The sequence below is a fragment of the Typopeltis vanoorti genome, chromosome 8 (genome assembly GCF_054136105.1).
Source record: "Typopeltis vanoorti isolate ZY-2024b chromosome 8, IOZ_Tvanoo_1.0, whole genome shotgun sequence".
NCBI lineage: Eukaryota > Metazoa > Arthropoda > Arachnida > Uropygi > Thelyphonidae > Typopeltis > Typopeltis vanoorti.
In genome coordinates, this window is record NC_143556.1 from 132098934 (window position 1) to 132120212 (window position 21279).

The 21279-nt window shown below is 35.8% G+C and overlaps 1 protein-coding gene across 10 annotated transcripts in view; it reads right to left on the reverse strand.

The window, feature by feature from the left end:
• LOC150104358 (intermembrane lipid transfer protein VPS13A-like) overlaps window positions 1–21279 on the reverse strand; it is a 2072875-nt gene that overhangs the window by 920191 nt on the left and 1131405 nt on the right. For all 10 annotated transcript variants that reach the window (XM_090396324.1, XM_090396319.1, XM_090396320.1 and 7 more), the window contains one exon: window positions 770–888. In XM_090396324.1, coding sequence (XP_090252450.1) covers window positions 770–888 — 119 coding nt within the window. The remainder of the gene's footprint in view (window positions 1–769; window positions 889–21279) is intronic.

Here is a 21279-nt window from a genome sequence, read left to right on the forward strand (position 1 = left end):
TTGATATTGCCCCAAAATATACAACTCTCTGATACCTATCAGACAGCCAATCCTGAATCCAGATGACTAACCCGACATCTAAACCCATGTGCTGCAACTTAAATATCAGTTTATCATGTAGCACTCTGAGAAATGCCTTTGCAAAATCAAAAAAAAATGGAAGAATATGCCTTTCCCTCATCAACAGCTCTTGTCACTTAATTATAAAAGGCAATCATATTACTAAAGCAAGAGCGCCACTTGATAAATCCATGTTGACTCTCACGATTAACATTACTCTCATCTGCCCAATGCTGTATATAGTCCCTCACTAACTTTTCCAAGACCTTAACTACTACTGATGACACACAAACTGGGCTATAATTAGACACTTCCAGTCTGCTAGTGCCTTTGTACAGTGGCACTATCTTACCTTCCTTCCATTCCTTGGGTACCTCTCCCACAGCCAGACTTTTATTGAAGAGCTAGCTCAACAGAGCTGTCAGCCTTTTAGCACATTCTCTCAAAACCTGTGGTGAAATACCATCCAGTCCGACAGCTTTACTGACATCAAGAGTACTCAGTATCGGAACACACTCTCCTCCTGCACCTCTAAACCTGGTAACCCTGTTTAATTATTACTCTGTTCAATGACATTCGAATGAAATAATAATGGATATACCAAGTAGGTAAAAAAATTTTATGCATTATCCTATTTTTAGTAAATATTACATTAACTGATTTTAATTCAAGAAAACAGAAAGGATTAACTAACAGACAGTAAACTTACCAGCAGCATCTCCATTACCAGTCTGCTTATATGTAAGATCAACCATTGGAGGCATACTAATACTAATGCCAGCAATTCCGATTCCAGACTGAGCATCACCACTATAGGACTGAAAAATTCTACAAGAAAATAATACATAACCAAAAGCTGTAATCGCTGGCTGCTCACCAGATAACTGTGATTCAGCTGATTATTGATGAAAATAAATATTTCTGAACTCAGAAAATTAAATGTGAAAAGATTAAGTCTGGCAATTCAGTTATAGTTAGAATCAATAAAAAAATAACATTGCATTTTGTCATCATTGCCAAATTCCTAATATTTACTCAGGGAAAGTACAAGTTATGGTAGTATGACTACATGGAAATTTCTCATCATCATTGGGGCCAAGAAGTCATTACTGAGGTCTTAAGAGAGGCCAAAATTACTACATAATACTGACTTCTCACAAGAGGGCAGATGTTATGCATTTTTTTTTTCACTGCTGAAAGATACGCTCGTTATTATTATTATTATTATTATTATTATTCAAGCCTCCATGGAGTCAAAAGACTCATCATGGGAGGTCCTTCCTAAGAAACACAAAGTCTATCATACCATTCCTTGAATTCATCGACCGTTCTCGCTCTCACCACTCCATCAGGCAATGGATTCCATGGTTCAATCACCCTCCATGCAAAGAAACCTCTCCTCACCCTCTTGCTCACAGTTTCCTTTCATAACTTTCAGGGATGGCTTTATAAATGTATTTAGCAATTCTTTTTGTAGTGTTACATTTATAAGTGTTTGATTAATTGCAAGGGTAGTGTGCTTAAATTTGTAATTTTCAAAAGTTTTATTTCTGTTTTATATTACCCAGTATTGTGAGCCATGAAACCTATGCACAAAACAATGGTGGGTGATTTCAACAAGCATAATTTTGTTTGCTGCAGCATATGCAAAATGTATGTACTTTGCAGAACAAGAGATTTAAGGGAGAAGAAAGAAACCAAAGAATCTGTTTGTCTTAAATGTTTTATAAATGAATGGCAGAAGTTGAAGAGAGCAAGAAGAATGATAATGGTGAGATGAAAGACACACGCATGATAATGTGACTGTCGGTGCTGCTATTATATGAGTATATCGATATTATATTATTATCAGTATGAGTGCAAATGAAGCAGTAGTAAATGAAAAAAAAAAAAAATCAGATATTAATGGAAAACAGGGAATACTTATGTGGAGTTCTTCACATAAGGTATAGTATCTACAACATGGCACCTACATATAAACAAATTTAAAAGCAAATGTCTTTGAATAAATTAATGTTTTGTAAAACTATAAAAACAACATACAGTCTGTCTGAGTCGATAACATCTGCTTGAGTGTATAGGGTGAGCCCAATAATTAAAAATGTCATTTCTCTCATGTGTCAAACACTTGCGCTCCACGAGAGTATGACTAATAGTGGGTGTTATACATTTTGGCAGATAGGAGTGAGATGAATGAGACCTATGCATAGCATAGCAAGAACAAATTCCTCTCTTCTGTTTCCAGGTTGACTGGACCTGCTAGTTCTTATTTTCAAGCTTAACACGTTCGCTGTCAACTACGAGTATACTTGTAGTTGGTACATGAGCTTCACAAGCCAACTATGAGTATACTCGTATGTCGATTTACCGAACTCCTATGCCAAACACGAGTTAACCCTTAGTATAATTACCTTAATTTGGACCCTTGGATTCTGAATAAAGTGGAGAGCACGTCTGGGGGCTTGGTGGAAGGGAAAAAATTTCAACTAAAATATGGTATATTACATATGTGCCTAGAAGCCAACTACAAATATGTTCATATGTCGATTACCAACCTCCTATGGCAAGCGCGAGTTAATCCGTAGTATAACACATAATTTGTAAATCAATTTAAAACTAATAAAACCAATAAAAATAAAAACCAATCAATAAAATTAAAACAAATCAATAAAATAAAAAAACAATTTATTCAAATTAAGAATGGTACATTATGTTCAAAATTAGTAGGCTAAAATAAAGCTACTTGACAAAGATTATATATAAAAAAAGTGTAATAGTCTTAAGAATGGTACATTTTAAAACAATTTTCCACGCACAATGGTGGTTTTTCCTGGCAAACAGAACAATAATAACGTGTTTTGCATTGTTGTTTGTTTCGTGTACACACAGTATGGCTTTGTCGGGCGATTCTTTTTTCTGTTGGTGGTAAAATTTCCAAATAATGAAAATCCCGATTCCTCCTGATATTCTCTGATGCTGTAAGCTCATCCATTCCAACAAAAACAGATAAATTGATCTCTAAATTTTAACGCAGTCATTGCATTTCAAGTAATAATGTTATAAATTTTATATGCATTTTCAATGTATACCTCAAAAATGCATACTGCCAATTTCTTTGGCCATCTAATTGTCTTTCGTAAGGTGGAATAGTAAGAAAGCATTTGATCAAAAAAATCGGTGCCTGACATACCCAAATTATAATCTCTAACGATATTTGGTTTTAATTGAAATTTACCATTCTGATTTTGCGCTTCAACCATTTCAAATTTGTGCATATTTGAAATGGAAAGAACTTCTCTCTTATCTTTCCATTTGCTGACTACAACAGGACCTCTTCTTTGACAAACAAATTCCCCTGTCTTTAGTTTCTTCTGAATAAGACCTGGTGGATTGTTTTTTCTATTATTTCTCAGCGTTCCACACACATACGTTTTTCTGTTGGTAAGCAATTCCGTCAGAGCTACAGAATTATAAAAATTGTCCATATGCAATACATAACCACTGTCTAAATATTCTTCCATAAAGTGGAATACAATATCATACGCGTGACCCATTTTTGCTAAAATGATCTAGGACTGGTGTTCATTTGTGCAATTTATCATTAACTGCTTAGGAATTAAATGCAAATGATGCAATAAAATTTGAAATCAATTTCGGCTTATTTTAGAGCACCAAAATGGCAAATTGCAAAGTTGATTTGTACTCCAATAATGCTCAATAGATGATAAATTACAAGGACCCATATGAAGCAAAAGTCCAAGAAATAATTTCATTTCAGGAATGTGAAATGAAATTACTTCACATACCTGAATGTGAAATAATTCTGTTGCTGTCTGTTGCTTTCCAGTTTGAAATTCTTTGACATTTTTTTGATCTGCGCTTGGCTTTGCTCAATATTTTGTAAAGCATATAAATTGGTTTGTTCTACTAAAATTGTGAGAAAATCTTCAGAAAAGTTTAACTAACCTTTTGATACTGAAATTTCCAGTGTCAATTTTAAAACCTGCAGTTTCAACAAAGACAAATTGTGGGGGCTCTTGTTCTGAATTTTCCCAATAAGTAGATGTTGATGTATTTGGCTGAATGCTAACTTCATCTTCAGAAGTTTCTTCATCATCTGAGTCACCACTAGAGTCGTCTGTAGGATCATCTTCGGAATCGGAACCAAATATTTCATGAAATACATCATCGCTCATATTAGCATAAGCTTCTACTTCTATATCAGTAAGTTTTCTTTTATTGGCCATGGTGAAATTGAAGGTTCTTAGAGCCTAGAAACTAAAACTAGACTAGACGCAATAAACACTGTCGTCAGTGCAAGTAATATATAGGTGGAAGTGATACAAGATTACTCGTAGTTCGCCTATGAAACAAAATTCTGTCTGATAAGCCGGCTACGAGATTACTCGTAGTGACCTTGAAGATGTGAAAGTGCTCGGCATGCGGGAACAAACTATGCCTGAGGAGTGTGGCAGTGAACTTGTTAATCTTATGCAATTCGTTTGTCAGTGATTCCTGCCAGGAGTATTGTCAGGAGGCAATTATAACTTATGTGTAGTTGGTATAAGGGATTATTAAACAGTATGTTGTAAAAGAATCACGCTGATCTATCAGGCTGAATCTATGATGCCTTTCTATTAATTCTGATGTAGCTGGGAATCCAACACAACCAAACATCAAAATGAAGGATCTTTATTTAGTACTAGAGTTGAAGCACCTCACCAAGCAATGGATGTGGATTAGACACTGGAGAAGAGACCCAGTAAAGAACTCAAAGAGTCTGTATAAATTATATTCTTTTCATATGAATTTTCTTTGATATGTACAAGTCCAAGCTGAATGGCATGCAACTCTACTGTATAGTTACTGCAATCGAGTGGAATCTGGTTGAGAATTGTTATGTTACGAAACAGCATCACAGCCAACAAATATCTTTGATCTTGAACCATCAGTATAGATGTGCAAGAAATTAAAGTGGGCTGGTCTGTGTGCACTGAACAATTGAAAGTAGACAGATGAAGATGTATGAAACATCTGTAGTTGACAAAGTGAGAGGGTGTAGGATGAGGTGCAAGGAAGAATGCTGTTTTGTTTGGAGTGACCTCTACACGCATATGATAGCTTTTATTACAGGGACTTTGTTAGAGAATCTGAAACATTGGGGATGTAGGATTCATGCTTGAGAAGATTTTTGTTCAGCACCAGAGTTCCCCCACTCTCTATGAAGCCACACGCACACTGATGTCCACTATCTGTCAAGTAATGACTGTGCCAGGAGTGTAACATCAGGGTCACCTTGGATGCTATATGAGCTCCACAGAAAGTCTTGGGCCCTGTCACACAGAACCATGGGGAAGACCTCTTTTATAGCCTCTTTAATGCATATAATAAAAGGATGAGTGACAGTCTGGTATTTGTGAAACAGGACCTCCCTATGTAGAGAAAAGAGTCCAGTCCATGTTGGATAATGCGAAAGGGACTTTATTTTTAGGGCATGATTAAGAGACAAATGTTTTCAACTAAGTGATAGAAGGGATTCATCTGACTCAACATAAAGGCTTTGAATGGGTGATGTGTGAAAAGAACCAGTAAATTTGGGACCCATAATTAGGCTTTCAACATATAAGTGAGTGATAAATGTGAAGAAAGGAACATTGATCAGCACCTAATTCCATGGAGGATAGAGTGAATAGGATATCCAATACTTTTTTTTTTGCACTAAGATAAAACAGGTTTCTTAATGCCATATCTCCATAGTGTCATAGGTTCTTTCCTTGTCAAAGAACACTAAAACCATGTGTTTCTGTTTCAAGTGTTTCAATCATACATGTTTCTAAACAGAACAAATGGTCCAAAGTAGATCGCTGTCTACAAAAGCTACAAGTGTGTTGGAAAGAAATTGCTTTCTAAGTACCAAATATGCATTGTGCTTACCTATTTATTTTCCAAGACCTTATAAAGACAACTACTCAGAACAACAGAATGATAATTGTTGGCCTAGGCTGGATTCTAGCCTGGCTTTTGGATAGCTATGATAATTGACTTATGCCAAGAGTCCAGAAACTTTTCCTCTGTAAATATTCTGATGCACATTAAGAGAAGGAAATCCACAGAAGATGATGGGAGGTGTTTTATCATCTCATAATGATGCCATCAGGGCCAACTGTACCACGGTGTTTCGTAAAAAGATGTTTTATTAACTTACTCATATTTAGTTGAGTTTCAAATCAGCATCATCAGAGCACAACACGACAGTGAGTGAGTGAAACAATACAATTGTACTGGACAAAAGATTCAAGTCCTATTTTGGTGCCCTCTAATGTTGTAAAAAAAAAAAAAAAAAATACAGCTATGTGGGAGTTGCTCTTAAGATAAGTCTCCCAAATTTTGGGCAAATTAATGCAACAATATTCGTTATTTCAGAGAATTCTTCGTAACCATGGCTGACTCAAAAAATCATCTTTCAGATCTGAAACAACTTCTAAATGGTGCCCATGGAATGGAAGGAAGGTAAGATAGTGCCACTGCATAAGGGCAGTAGCAGACGGGAAGTGTCTAATTATAGGCAAGTTTGTGTGTCATCAGTAGTTAATAAGATCTTGGAGAAAGTAGTGAGGGACCATATACAGCATTGGGCAGATGAGGGTAATGTTATCTGTGAGAGTCAACATGGATTTGTGAAAGGGCGCTCGTTTTAGCAATATGCTAGCCTTTTATAATAAAGTTACAAGAACATTAGATGAGGGAAAGGCATATGCTGCCATTTTCTTAGACTTAGCAAAGGCATTTGACAGGGTGCCACATGATAAGCTGATATTTAAGTTGCAGCACATGGGTCTGGATGTCAGATTGGTCAACTGGATTCAGGATTGGCTGTCCGATAGGTATCAGAGAGTTGTGTATGGTGGGGCAGTTTCAAGGAAGCAGAGGGTTACAAGTGGGGTCCCACAGGGCTCAGTACTGGAACCTATATTGTATAACCTTTATATCAATGACATTGTCAGTGGATTGCAAGGGGATATTCAGTTGTTTGCAGATGATGTGAAGCTGGGAAGAATTATTAGTAATAGTGCAGATGCGGCAGCCCTGCAAGAGGATTTGAATACGTTAGATAGATCGACAAATAAATAGGGGTTTCAGTTTAATGCAGCAAAATGTAAGGTCTTGAGGTTTGGGAAACATCGATGGGACACTGCATACTCTATGGGAGGAGTTATACTGGAGGAAGTAGGGGAGAGAAGGGATCTGGGGTTGATGAATGATAGAAACCTGAAATTTAGGGGACATATTGCAAAGGTGGTGAAGGTAACACAGAGGATTGCTGCAATAATGAGAAGGATGCTGACTTGCAGAAATAGAAGAGTTATCATTCCATTGTATAAGATCCTGATCAGACCACACTTGGACTATTGTTCTCAGATTTGGTCCCCAGGATTTGAAGGGGATAAATTAACTGTGGAAAGGGTACAAAGGCGGATAACAAAGATGGTTTCAGGACTTTACAATGATAGTTACGAGGATCGGCATCAAAGAAATAAAAAAACGATTCATGTTAAACTGCCCCACATTTATGGATTATCAAAAATCCATAAATCTAATATCTGCCTATCCCCTATAGTCGATAGCATAGATAATCTCACTTATAAACTTATGTCACCTCTTTAATTACCAATGTACCACTAATAGACACTCTTGATTTGATCAAGTCTAAATTCCCCCTGATATTTTGAATTATTCAAATTTGCTGTGTATGCAGGTTACTTTACATACATGGGGTGGAATAATCTAGAAACATATTAATGATACTGCTATGGGATCCCCCTCTCCCCTCCCTTTAGCAAACTTTTACATGGAACACTCTGTAAACAAAGTACTTACCACAGCTACATACAAGCTCTTAGTGTGGTTGCTCTATGTTGATGATGTGTTTTTCATTTGGTCCCATGGTCAAGACCATTTGGATGCGTTTATCACTTACCTAAATAGCCAACACCCCCCAATTCCACTTCACAGTAGAAAGAGAATCTAATAAGTGTACCATTTCTTGACACTTTAGTCACCTGCATTTCTGATGGATCACTATCTTTTTCCATTTATAGAAGGACATACCTTTCTTTAACAGATGTTAGATGTTTAGGAGTATCAAAGGTAAAGTGATGTTTCTGGTTGAAACCAGTTGATGATATCTGTGGATCACAATGCATCTCATACCTGTTATCCCATGATCTTTCCGTTCTGAACCTATCTCCTCATCGGGAACATCAAGGAGATCCCATTTTACAGGAAATGAGTGTGTTATGGGATGTAACAGTTATTGGCATTCCACCCATTGATACAGCACTAGAAGTTTTTCAGAATGTTTTTGCCATGTTGGTTTTATGAATACATCTCCAGAACACAGTTTCTTAACTGTTTCAGAAGAACTTGTCAGTCCTTGACCCTTTTGAATGAACAATGGTGAGATTTTCCCTACTGGCTTTTCAACTTTTCACCGATAGTTGGGACTTTGTTAAGGAATCTGAAACAATTGAGGATGTAGGATTCATGCTTGAGAAGATTTTTGTTCAGCACCAGAGTTCCCCCCACTCTCTATGAAGCCACACACACACACTGATGCCCACTATCTGTCAAGCAACGACTGTGCCGAGAGTGGAACACCAGGGTCACCTTGGATGCTATATGAGCTCCACAGAAAGTCTTGGGCCCTGTCACACAGACCATGGGGAAGACCTACTTCAACACCCTTAAAGCTTGCAAGCAAAGCCAAATGATTTTGGCCTCAGCATTCAGGAGACTGCCTGTCTTGCTGAAGCAGAGGCCAAAGCAGTGCGAGTTTACCGTGATACCCCCTTTTTGTATGTCCACAGGTTTCATTGCATGGCAAACACGGTATTAAAGCATCGGATCCCAGTGATGGTAGTCTCAAAGGTATGATAACAAAAAATACTCAGGAGAAATACGGAATAGAATACATGCAGAAAAGCAAACAAATAGAGGAAGAATTAAAAGGGCCAGTACCATCATTGGGAGTTCCTAAACCAAGAACAGGTGCCTAATATGGAAGGGGGGGGGTGATAGAGGTTAGCTGAGATTGAGAGAGCTATGACTGCAAATAAGTCAGGGAAGAGATTGTATAGGAAGAATGGTGTGGAATTTGTGGATATGTGGAGTGAGTTTGATGATGAGAGAGCTATGACTGCAAATAAGTCAGGGAAGAGATTGTATAGGAAGAATGGTGTGGAATTTGTGGATATGTGGAGTGAGTTTGATGAAAGCAAACAAATAGAGGAAGAATTAAAAGGGCCAGTACCATCATTGGGAGTTCCTAAAGCACGAACAGGTGCCTAATATGGAAGGGGGGGGGGGGTAGAGGTTAGCTGAGATTGAGAGAGCTATGACTGCAAATAAGTCAGGGAAGAGATTGTATAGGAAGAATGGTGTGGAATTTGTGGATATGTGGAGTGAGTTTGATGAAAGGAAGGATTTATACAAGGTGGATGGCTTTCATTTTAATAGATTTGGGGGCAGGTATCATCACTGATTGGCAAATAGAGGTTGAAGAAATGGAGGTGCTTAAAATATTGCAGGACCTCAACACAAAAACATTGGATTAGATGGCATACTGGCAGATATATTACAAGCATGTGCAAGAGTTTATTCAGCTCTTCTGGCCAAATTTTTATTTTAAGACTTAGTACCTAGAACGAATCAATAGAGTGGAAAGATGGAAAAATAATCCCACTGGTTAAAGGGGACTCCAAGATGGAAGTAACCAATTATAGGTCAATCAGCCCGTGCGGCTAGTGGCTATGCGCTTCGCAACCATATGCCTGGGGAAGGAGTGTCCTAGGTTCGATTCCTGTCGGTGATGTGAGGAGCTGAAGGATCTTCCTCAGCCATAGCCAAGTTAGCCAGTCTTGGGCGTGGACTGCAGGGTTTTTTCCCCAGTTTATTCTGGGGGTTTTCATCCCGCAAAGCAGGCAAACTGGCCTTGAGAACTCAACACTACAGGCCATAGGATACACCGGGGCATAAGGCTGACCATTTTATCCTGTAAACGGAGTGAGGTCCGATGATCAATGGACCCTCGACACCGCAAGGTAAAAAGAGGGTATAAGGAAGATGATGATGATGATGATGATGAGGTCAATCAGCTTTTCAGGAGAGATTGTTAAGGTATTGGAGAAATTGATGAAAGACAGAATTCAGGACTAATTAATAGGAAAATGATACACTGTCAAGGACAACTTGGTTTTGTGAAGGATAGGCCTTGCCTTAGAAATTTGCTTACTTGTTTATAACAAAGTAATGTTGGAGTTGGATGAGGAATAGAGCTGCTTGGTGATATTGCTGGACCATGCAAAAGCATTTGAAAGGATACCACAAAGAACTCTGTTGCATGAATCGGAGCAAATGAGGATGGATATGAATCTGGTGATTTGGATTAGAGGGTGGGTGGGTGATGGGCACGTGTCAAAGAGTTCTTCATCAGTGAATGAATTTAAGGAGTGGTGTGATAGCTATTGTGTGAATCATGGATCTGTGCAATGAATCTTCTTACTCCATGAATATATATGCAATATTGCTACTAACAATACAGGTAACCCTCGTATAATGCGGATGTTAGGTTCCATAGAAATGCTGCGGCATATAAATCGCATTATGCGAGACTCAGATCACATAGAAAAGGTAGGATTATGTTCTGAAATTGTGTTTTTTTTTAAATTATATAAACAACAATGACATATCCAACAAAAATATATTTTTATTTAATTCAAGTAATTCATGTAAGTTATGAAAAAATATAAATTATGAAACAAATGCATAGTATAAAATTATAAAAATTACAAATTTCACATAAACTTCATTGCACATAATGCATAAAATGTTTTAGGTAAAATAAAATAAAGTGCATATTTTAATCTTTCATAGCACAAGGATTTGAGGATCAGTCAATAAACCCTGGTTTTGTCATGTAATTACCCGATGCATTACTCTACAAAACAGTAGAGTAATTCTATCTTTCGAAACTTTGAATCCGGGAGCTAATCTTTCATTTTTTGAAATATAGGTGCGTTTTTGAATTTTTTTCCAATATAACACGATTCATCCACATTGATCACCTGGTCTGCATCATAAATATTTATGAACTGTGAGAGCTTTTTGTTTAATAAGATTTCCATCCCAAGGAATTTTCTTTTGAGTGCAATCTTCTATCCATATCGTTAGAGATTTCTCCATTTTTCCCATTAGAATATTGCGTACGCAAGCAATATGCTTTGCACTTATCACTTTGCACTTATTGCTGGATCAATGCACCACTGATCCAGCAATAAACACTTTCTCAGATTTTATATTCATTTTGTTTGTTGGAATTGTTGATTTGTTTAAATTCAAAGTCCTTGCAACAGCTCTTGGTTTTTCTCTAGTTTTCAACCGATCCAAGATTTTAATTTTTTCTTCGAGAGAAATAAACTTTCTTTTCAATGTTGGTTTTTTGCATTTGTTGCAGTTTGTGGCTATTGCTATAAAAATATTTTTTTTTACATAAAAAAGCATCATCATCATCATCATCATCAAATTCCTGCCATGTACCCTCAAGGGGTGTACAGGATATGATAGTACTACATGAAAAATTTACATCATTACTAACTTCCTATCTACAATTTTCCTCCAAATCAGCCTGTTACTTGTCAAGACAATTGACATTTATGTCTTTAAGGGTGAAGCAATATGCTTCACATTTCGTTCACATCTTCTTCACATCTGACAGCTCGTTTAGTGATATAAGGCTGAACTGTAGTTTAATGTCTTGCAGGATGGCTATATCCAGGACGTCAGCAGTGTCAGATGTACTGAGATGAGTTGGTTCAGTAGGTCCAGCCACAACAGCATAGTTTGATCCTGTGTAGCTAGAAAGGATGCGACCATTTTTATTGGTAGATTTACTGTTCCAAGCAGGATGTTTTGCATTGAGGTCTCCAGCAATGATGACCGGTCCTTTTACTCCAAGGATGGCATCCAGATCTGAGGTCAATAATGTCTTTAATGGAGGGTTGTACGCAGAAAAAATTTTAAGGTTTCCAATTGAGTTTGTGAGGACATTAATTCCTGTGATTTCAAGGTTGGTGGTAGTAGGGTTGGTAATTGAATGATGATTGATATAGTTTTTGATAAGGGTGGCTGTACCTCCACCTCTATACCCAAGTCTGTCGTTTCTGTAAATCTGATACCCTCTGATTTTCAGGGTGTCAGCAGGCCTCAGGTGCGTTTCATTGATTAGCAATATATCTGGTTTGTATCTATGATTTCTAACAGTTTATTTTTTATACCGTTGGCATTCCAACCAATAATCCTAAGACAGCTTAGGGCGATTTTTTTCCTATGCATCAGAGAGTGCTGACAATATGGATCGGGTTTGGTGTAAGAATCTTTTTGTGACACTTAAGGATGGATATGAGTTGCTGAAATCCTGCAGCATGTTTGCTAGAGAAGAGGTGATAATAGCTGATAGATTTGAGTGTGGATCATTCAGGTTCTGGGATTGTACTATCTGTTTGGAGCAGGCCACATCAGCATATGTTCTCGCTTGATGTTGAAGGTTCGTTTTCTTAAGGGGCTCACAGTTAATGATGGGCGAGCACCTGTTGTCATGATCTCACTCTTGGAGAACAGAGGAGCCTGAACTTCAGGAACACTCAGTAGGGAAATACCTCTGTAATTCTCACATTCAGTTTTATTTCCATTTTTATATATGGGTACTATGAGAGCTCTATTCCAATCATCGGGAATTCGTCCCTCTGTCCAGGACTTCCGAACTATGCAGTGCAGCCACTGTAAGACTTTTATACCACCATACTTCAGCATTTCTGGTCGAATATCATCTACTCCTGCTGCCTTTCACATTTCAAGCCTTGGATAGCTTTTTCTACTTCAAGTATGGATATGTATTCCTGACTGTATGCCTGTTGAATGTTTTTTACCACTGTGCTATCACTGCATGTTTCATTTAGCAATTTTTCGAAGTAATTACTCCATACCTCAAGGAAAAAGAATTACATATTAATTATGTATGTAACTAACCAGAAAATAAAGTGCTCAGCTTGAGATTAACACACATATGATTTTAATGTGCTTTCCTGGCAGAAAACAAAGACAATTTTCAACAATAAACACTTTATACGGTAAACAATTGGCATACATCGTACTAAAAGGTATTTCCCCTTACATAAATTCGTACTTATAACTACATGTGCGATACGGACAGATGCAAATTTAACTAAGATAAAATTTGATTTTCAAGTCGCATGGTAAAAAACATGTGAAAAGTTAAGGGTTACTACAATTTGCAGACTGTGTTTTTATCGAAACCGTGTTGTATAAGTACCATGTTATACGAGGGTTACCTGGAATAACTAACTTTCTTCCAACAATTTTACTCCAAGTCATTTTGTTTTATGGTACAGATTCACAACACAAGATTAATAAGAAAATAATATTTATTTAGCTTATTTTCAGATATTTCGCTGGTATTATATCCACCATCTTTAGGGCACAAAAACAGTTTGTCACAGTACAGTGGTGCACCCACAGAGGGGTGCCTATGGGCCCTGGCCTCCCCAAAAGAAACAGTTAAAAAACACTAAAAAAATTTCCAAAATACTTTTCCTAATTAAAATTCATTTTTTTATTTATGTTGTGTCATGTCTTCTATTTCTATACTACTTATGAATTAGGGGTCACATAAGGTGAGAGTACCCTATAGCAGTGTTTCTCAACCTGGGTCCGTGACGATGGGATAGGTGGTCCACAGGCAGACTTTAAATTAACCAAATAAATCTGTATATTATTTAAATTAAGGGGATATTAAATCCCACATTGTTTTATAACTGAATAAGAAACTCAAAGATCGGAATCAAACAGTTTCATGCCGAATATAGTAACTATAAATGTATCGACAAATACTAGCGTAAGCTAAAGCATGTAGTTCAAGTATGTAGTACAAACTATGGCAACTCGTTGCAAAGGTGGAGAAAGTTCTGATGGCTATTCTTAGTATTTTCCGTAATGTAAAATCCATCTCCTAGGAGATGTATGATGGTATACATTATGGTGGGAGGTCACTACCCAGACCGGTTTCAATCTTTATTGAGATCTCATCAGTGAGTAGCAGACCAAAGTATGATACCAAGGGTATAGTAAAAAGAACCTATATACTCTGCTACACGAGTTGTCAAAAAGGTCCACCCATAAATTATTTAAAGTAAAGAGCCAATAGGCTTCATTTCGGTGATGTAAAACATTATTTAAATTAAGGGGATATTAAATCCCACATTGTTTTAAAACTGATTAAGAAACTCAAAGATTGGAATCAAAGAGTCTCATGCCGAATATAGTAACTATAAACGTATTATCGGCGACTACTAGCGTAAGCTAATGCACGTAGTTCAAGTACGTAGTACAAACTAGTACAAATGAGATCTCAATAAAGATCGAAACCCGTCTGGGTAGTGACCTCCCACCATAATGTATAACATCATACATCTCCTAGGAGATGGGTTTTACATTATGGAAAATACTAAGAATAGCGATCAGAACTTTCTCCACCTTTGCAACGAGTTGCCCTAGTTTGTACTACGTATTTGAACTACGTGCTTTAGCTTACGCTTGTAGTCGCCGATATGTTTATAGTTACTATATTCGGCATGAAACTCTTTGATTCCAATCTTTGAGTTTCTTATTCGGTTTTATAACAATTTGGGATTTAATATCCCCTTAATTTAAATAATGATTTACATCGCCAAAATGAAGCCTATTGGCTCTTTACTTTAAATAAATCTGTATATTTTAATTATCCAAGCAAAACAAATTAAAATTGAATAAGTAAAAATTATTGAAATAAAATGGATACTTAAAAAAAAAAAAATAGCGGCAGAATGACATTGTTTATTGATAATAATAACAATAGTTTTTTGTTAGATACTGTTTTCGCTGGTGCAACATATGGTTTTGCTTGAGTCTATACAGCATAGTTTCTGTATGAAAGGACATGTGATTCATTAATTAGTGTCGTTTTTATCCCAGTTCTCTAATTGCACTATTTGTTGAGAAATATATTACACAGACTGCTGGTACCTTATTCACTGACATAATAAAAGTACTTGCTTTTTTTGCCTCTGCAATATAGTGGCTATTGGGGAGGGTGTGTTGTTCACCACGGGAGCAAGTTACTATCCCCCGCTCTGAGCATGTTTCAGTTTTTTTTCATTTGCGAGGTATAAGCAAAACTTTTTAATTTCTTTTTTCGAAAAGTAAAATCAGGGGTGTGAGTTATATGCGAGGGCGAGTTATATTCGAGTAAGTACGGTATTTCAATTATCGAAGCACATTGGTACCTTCTTTAAACGGAAAAATAGTTCGGATGACAGTGATTTGTAATGACAGTTTGTGTGTAGTTTCTGAAGAGAAAGAAGTCTGTAACGAATCCACAGAAACACAGAATTCCCATCAATTGCAATACGATAATATTAATACACTGAACGGAAGGAAAGATTTGTTGACTTGATGGACACTCGACCAGTGGAGCTCATTCAAAGGTAAATACAATTGGTTATTTTCTAGGAATATTTTTCTGTTTTGTGACTTTTCTCCCTTTACGGTAAATATGCTTACATTAATGTGTTATTATTCAACAATTGTTTACAGTTTTTAATGTGTATATAAAGTCAATATCAACAGTAGCCTGATTACGAACTTGTGATGAAAGGGACAGGGAGGTTTGGAGCTTCCCCGGATAGTATTCAAAAGGTAAATACAATTGGTTATTTTATATAGGGCCCCCGAAACTTATTAGTTTAGAATTTAACCACTGGGAAAGCGTTTGTGTCCACCTCAAAACTCTGAAACAGAATTTGGAAACATATTTTCCTGAATAACTTTCATAAGAAATTTCTGTGGGTTCATAATTCATTTCAGGCTTGCAGTCAAGAGAACGACCTTTTTATCGAAAAAACAATGGCCAATTAAGCTTTCAAGTGACAGTGGACTTAAAGTGCAATTCTGTGATAGTGGTTTGGCTCGATTCTGGATCTCGCCTTCACTGAGAAGTGAATTTCCAGAATTATCTGAAGCATCGAAAATCACCATGCAGTTTTCTACAACCTTCTTTGCAAGAAAGGATTTTCATCGCTCCTTCAAATAAAAACAAAATACAGAATTCGTCTTAGTGTGTGTGCTGATCTTCGACAAGTTGACCAATATTGAATCAGATATCCAGTAACTCTGCAAGACCGAGAAGCTCATCCATCTCATAAAGTAAATAGTAAATAATTATATCATATTATTTATTTGTTTAATAAAAATTAAAACTTTGTCCAATGACGATTCACTTTTAATCGTTTACTTACAAGTTAATTATGTTTCCATATATATTCAAAACATGTTTTTAGATTTCTTATGTTATAAATTGCAGTTTTTCCCAAATGTTGGTAATACCAAAAAACTTTTTAAAAAGAATTACATAACTTAGAGGTCCTTAGATTTGTTTTAGGCATTTTACTTGTCCTTGGGCTTAGAAAGAGTGAGAAACGCTGTCCTATAGCTGTCCGAGCCGTGCCAGAGAGGATCACGGGTATCATGTATTGGTAAATTATTGCAGATGCTCAGTCATAGGTTGTCTGTGAAACACTCGTATTCTGTGCTATTTTGCAATGAGTTTGTTGAAAAGCATGTCTTGAACTTGAAACTTCTTTCCATCTCTGAAGAGTAACCTTATCGTATCTAAATTCTTCAATAACATTGAAGTCAAGTTAAAGTTAAAATTTTCAAGTTAAATTTGTAAACGATTTTTTTTTTTTGATTTTGTGCTTCAAATTATGGCTGAAAAACGTACGCAGAGTATTTTATTGAATTATTTCAAAAAACCAAAACAGGATGATTCAAATGTTAGTAGCAATGTTGGCGCTATTAATATTGTCAATACCGATTTGGATTTGGATTCCCCAGTCGTAGGTCTGACAAAACCATCGAATTATCCAGAAGAAAGTACTTCCTTAGTTATTAATAATTCTCATGACATTGCATTTTTGAAAATTCTTTCAAAAATTCGATGTCATGAGAATTCTTTAATTCTGACAAGATGACGATAATTTAGATATTGTGAAAAAGTGGTGGAAACCAGAACCAAATTTTAATTTTCTGCAACCTGTGCTGCAATTCCAAATGAAGTTTTCAATTCACATGGTTTGAAAAATTTACATGGCATGTGTACTCTCAAGTTGAAAATAGTGCGTACTGTAAATATTGTGTGTTTTTTGCACCTGCTAATCTAAATTTGAAGTACCTGGGCAGTTAGATATGCAAGGTTATAATAATTGGAAGAAAGCCATTGAAAAATTTAATAATCATCAAAAAACAAAATATCATAGAACAGCTGTTATGACTTATGAAAGGCTAAACAATATTCAAGATGGAAAATGTATTCCAATCAATCGACAAGTTGATGTAGATAGTGCATCACAAGCTGCAGTTAATCTGAAACAATTAGAGCCAATTATAGAAACAGTAATTTTATGCTATCAGCAAAATATACCCTTGAGAGGACATCGTAATTATATAGAATTTTTTTTTGATCAGGAGTCAATCGCCAATGAAGGCAATTTTCGAGCTTTTAAGAACAAGAATTGATGCAGGCAACAAAAACTTGGCTGAACATTTTAAACATTCCGCCAAAAACGCTACCTACATTATTGAAAATTTATTTATCACTAGGTTAGACTATAATAGATTTAGTTTAATCCTTTATCCCAGTGAGAGCAAACAAAGTTTGCGCCTGAAAATATCTTCAGGACTAATATACAACACTATATTTAGTCCTGAAGATATTTTCAGGCGCAAACTTTGTTTGCTCTCACTGGGATAAAGGATTAAACTAAATCTATTATATGCTACCTACATTAGCTGGAACATACAAAATCAAATTATAAATGCATGTAATGAAATCATTTTGAACCGTTTGGTTGAAAAAATTAATTCGGCAAAATGTTTTTCAATTCTTGCTGATGAAACTTGTGACATTTCTACCACTGAACATCTTTCCTTGTTTTCCAGGTATATAGACGAAGAAAATGCCAACAAAGTTTGTGAACAATTTTTACGTGTTCCTGTAACAAGTACTACAGGAAAAAAACTTATCCGACAAAATATTAGAAAGCTTAAATAATTATGGCATCGATTTGTCATATTTACGTGGGCAAGGTTACGACGGTGCTGCATCAATGAGCAGAAAGTTTAATGGTGTCCAATCTCACATATCAGCTATATATCAACAAGCTTCACACATATTCATTGTGCATCACATAGTTTGAATTTGGCAATTGGAAATGCTGTATCTGTGACTGAAATAAGAAATTGCATTGGCATAATCGAAAAGGTACACAATTTCTTCAATACCCCTGAGAGACATGACGTCCTTGTTGACAACATTGATAAATATACACCGGATACTAAGAGACAGAAACTATACCAAGTTTGCCTGACTAGGTGGGTGGAATGCCATGAAGCCTTCATGACCATGGTGGAATTATATGATGCAGTGATTCATAGTCTTCAAACAATCATTTTTTAGGAAAGGAGAGACTTGTCCTCTAATGGAAAACTTTTGAATAATTCAATGTGTGAATTTGGTTTTATAATAACTTTATTTAGCTTGCAAAAAATATTTGCGTACACCTTACCATTGTCTAAAATAATGCAAAAATCGGACAGTGATCTCTTAATTGCCCTAAATTTTGTTGATGATGTTGTGGCTCAATTAAATACCATTTGTAAAATACCAGATATTTCATTTAAAGATATTTACGATGAAGCATGTATAAAAGCCAATAATTTTAATAATGACATTAAAAAGCCAAGGACTACATCAAAACAAACATTAAGGTCCAATGTTCCAGACAATTCTGTAGAAAAGTACTTCAGGAGAACTATTTTCATTCCATTTATTGAACAAATATTGACTCAACTTCAGGAATGTTTCAGTCGGCACCAGAACATTTTGAAAAAAATTTTTTCTCTTCTACCAAAGGGAAAAGATGTTCTAACAGCAAGTGCAATGGAAGATTTGTTAGTTGTGTGAATTTTATACCAGTGATTTGCTTTATACAAATCCAGCAATTTTGAACGCCAAATTCAAGTTGTGGTATAAGAAATTTGAAAAACTGTTTGCAATAACTCCATGCAAAAATGCCGTTGATGCAGTTTCAAAGTGTGACAAAATGATATATCCTAACATCTATAACTTATTAAAAATATTTGCAATGCTTCCGGTAACAACATGCATCAGTAAAAGGTCATTTTCTAACTTATACCTTTTAAAAACCTATTTAAGATCTACCATGACACAATCACGAATGAAAGGACTAGCTTTCCTGTATATACACAGAGAGATTAATGTAACCACAACTGAAATAATTCAAGAGCTTTGTAAAAAGAAAAGGAAACTGGATTTTATGCTTTAAATAAATTTTTATAAGCATCTAATGAATTTTATTTAATGAATGAAATTTAACAAATTTTAGTTGAACAGATAAAAATATTTTTAATGCAAATCCATTGCATTAAAAATATTTTTATCTGTTCAACTCGCCCCCACCCCAAGATTAAATCCTGGGTGCGCCATTGTCACAGTACACAAACAAACAATTAAGTTAACAGAGGGACAATTTAAAAAATTGTAAGGGACATCACAAAGAACTAGAGTCCTAAGTGGTGGCATCTATTGTTGGATCAAAAAAAAAAAACAGTATTAATTTAATCTTAAAATGACTGTCTCCCAGATTTTTGTTAAATTGATACAGCTATGCTTGTCAAGGTTTGGATTATGTTTTAAAACTGCTCTTGATTCCAAAAACAATCTCTCTAACTTATAACGACTTCAGTGTAGTACTTATTTTTAAATTCCATTGGATCCTATGTGAAGGACTATCCAAGGCATGGTCTGCTAGACCTGACTTGCTATAACGATAGTGCCAAATGTATTTCATATGTTCTCCCAAGCAGATGTCAACATCCACCTAGGAGAACATGTTCTTCCTGTTTGTCCCCAGTAAAGTAAACAAGGTCAACAGGGTACTTCTTACACTCCTGGATGTGATAAAGGAGAAACTGTCCTAAAGTGATCAGATGAAAGTTGCAATTTGATATACAGTTTAAATGAGGTGATGAATAGATATTTATTTAACACTCTAGATATCTTTTCAGATGTTCCCCTGAATGTATGGCATGGTAACAGTTTTGCTGTAATATTGTGTATTAGGCAATGAAACGAATTTTTGTGGAGCATTTACCATATTTACTCGAATATAACTCTCACTTTTTTTCCCAAAAATTAAAGTTAAAAATCATGGTGCAAGATATATGAAGGGATTTTCGGAAACTAAAGTTGTTTTATGAAAAAAATTAAATTTAAGTTTATAATTAAAACTCAATACCAGAATTCAATTATAATATTTATAATTGCTCACATCAATTTAATTTTAATTATCAAGTATTTAGAAGATCTGCAGCTCACCTTCATCACAAGATATATTCGAATCATTAGCGACAATGCTTCTGTAATTAAATTAAAACAAGCAGTTTCATTATTGCCTTTTATCAATTTGGAATCATAAGATCACCATAAGTGTGATCTATCCCACACAAAAAGGGCTGGGCATCAAAATAAGACCCCTGTTCATTTGTCCCAAACTGTTCTAATCCAATCTTGAACCACAGTAGTGTCCATCCACTCTTTTTCCTGAAATCCAACATAAATTCCAGGGAAAATTTCCCCTTCAGCATTGTTTTTCTTTTGAATATAATGTAAGGAGACAACTTTCTTCCATTTGTAGCAATTGTGAGCATGATGGAGTATTGCTGTTTTTCACTTAGAGTTGCATGCATTATCATGCGTTTTTTCACCATTTTCTGTAATTGTTGTTTGGTGTAGAATGTTGAAATTGAGGAGTTGTTTGGCAATGGCTACTTGTGATAAAATACAGTTATTGCTCTTCCTAATTTGAATCACATAGCAATGAAAATACATCACTTTATCCTTGAAATCTTCGGTTGTCCTTCGATGAAGGGAAACACTTTTCCTCTTTATGAATCAACAATAAAGGCAAGCTGACAATAGCTGAGTTGAAATGCTGATTCTCATCAACCAAGTTCCAAAATATCCGAAAC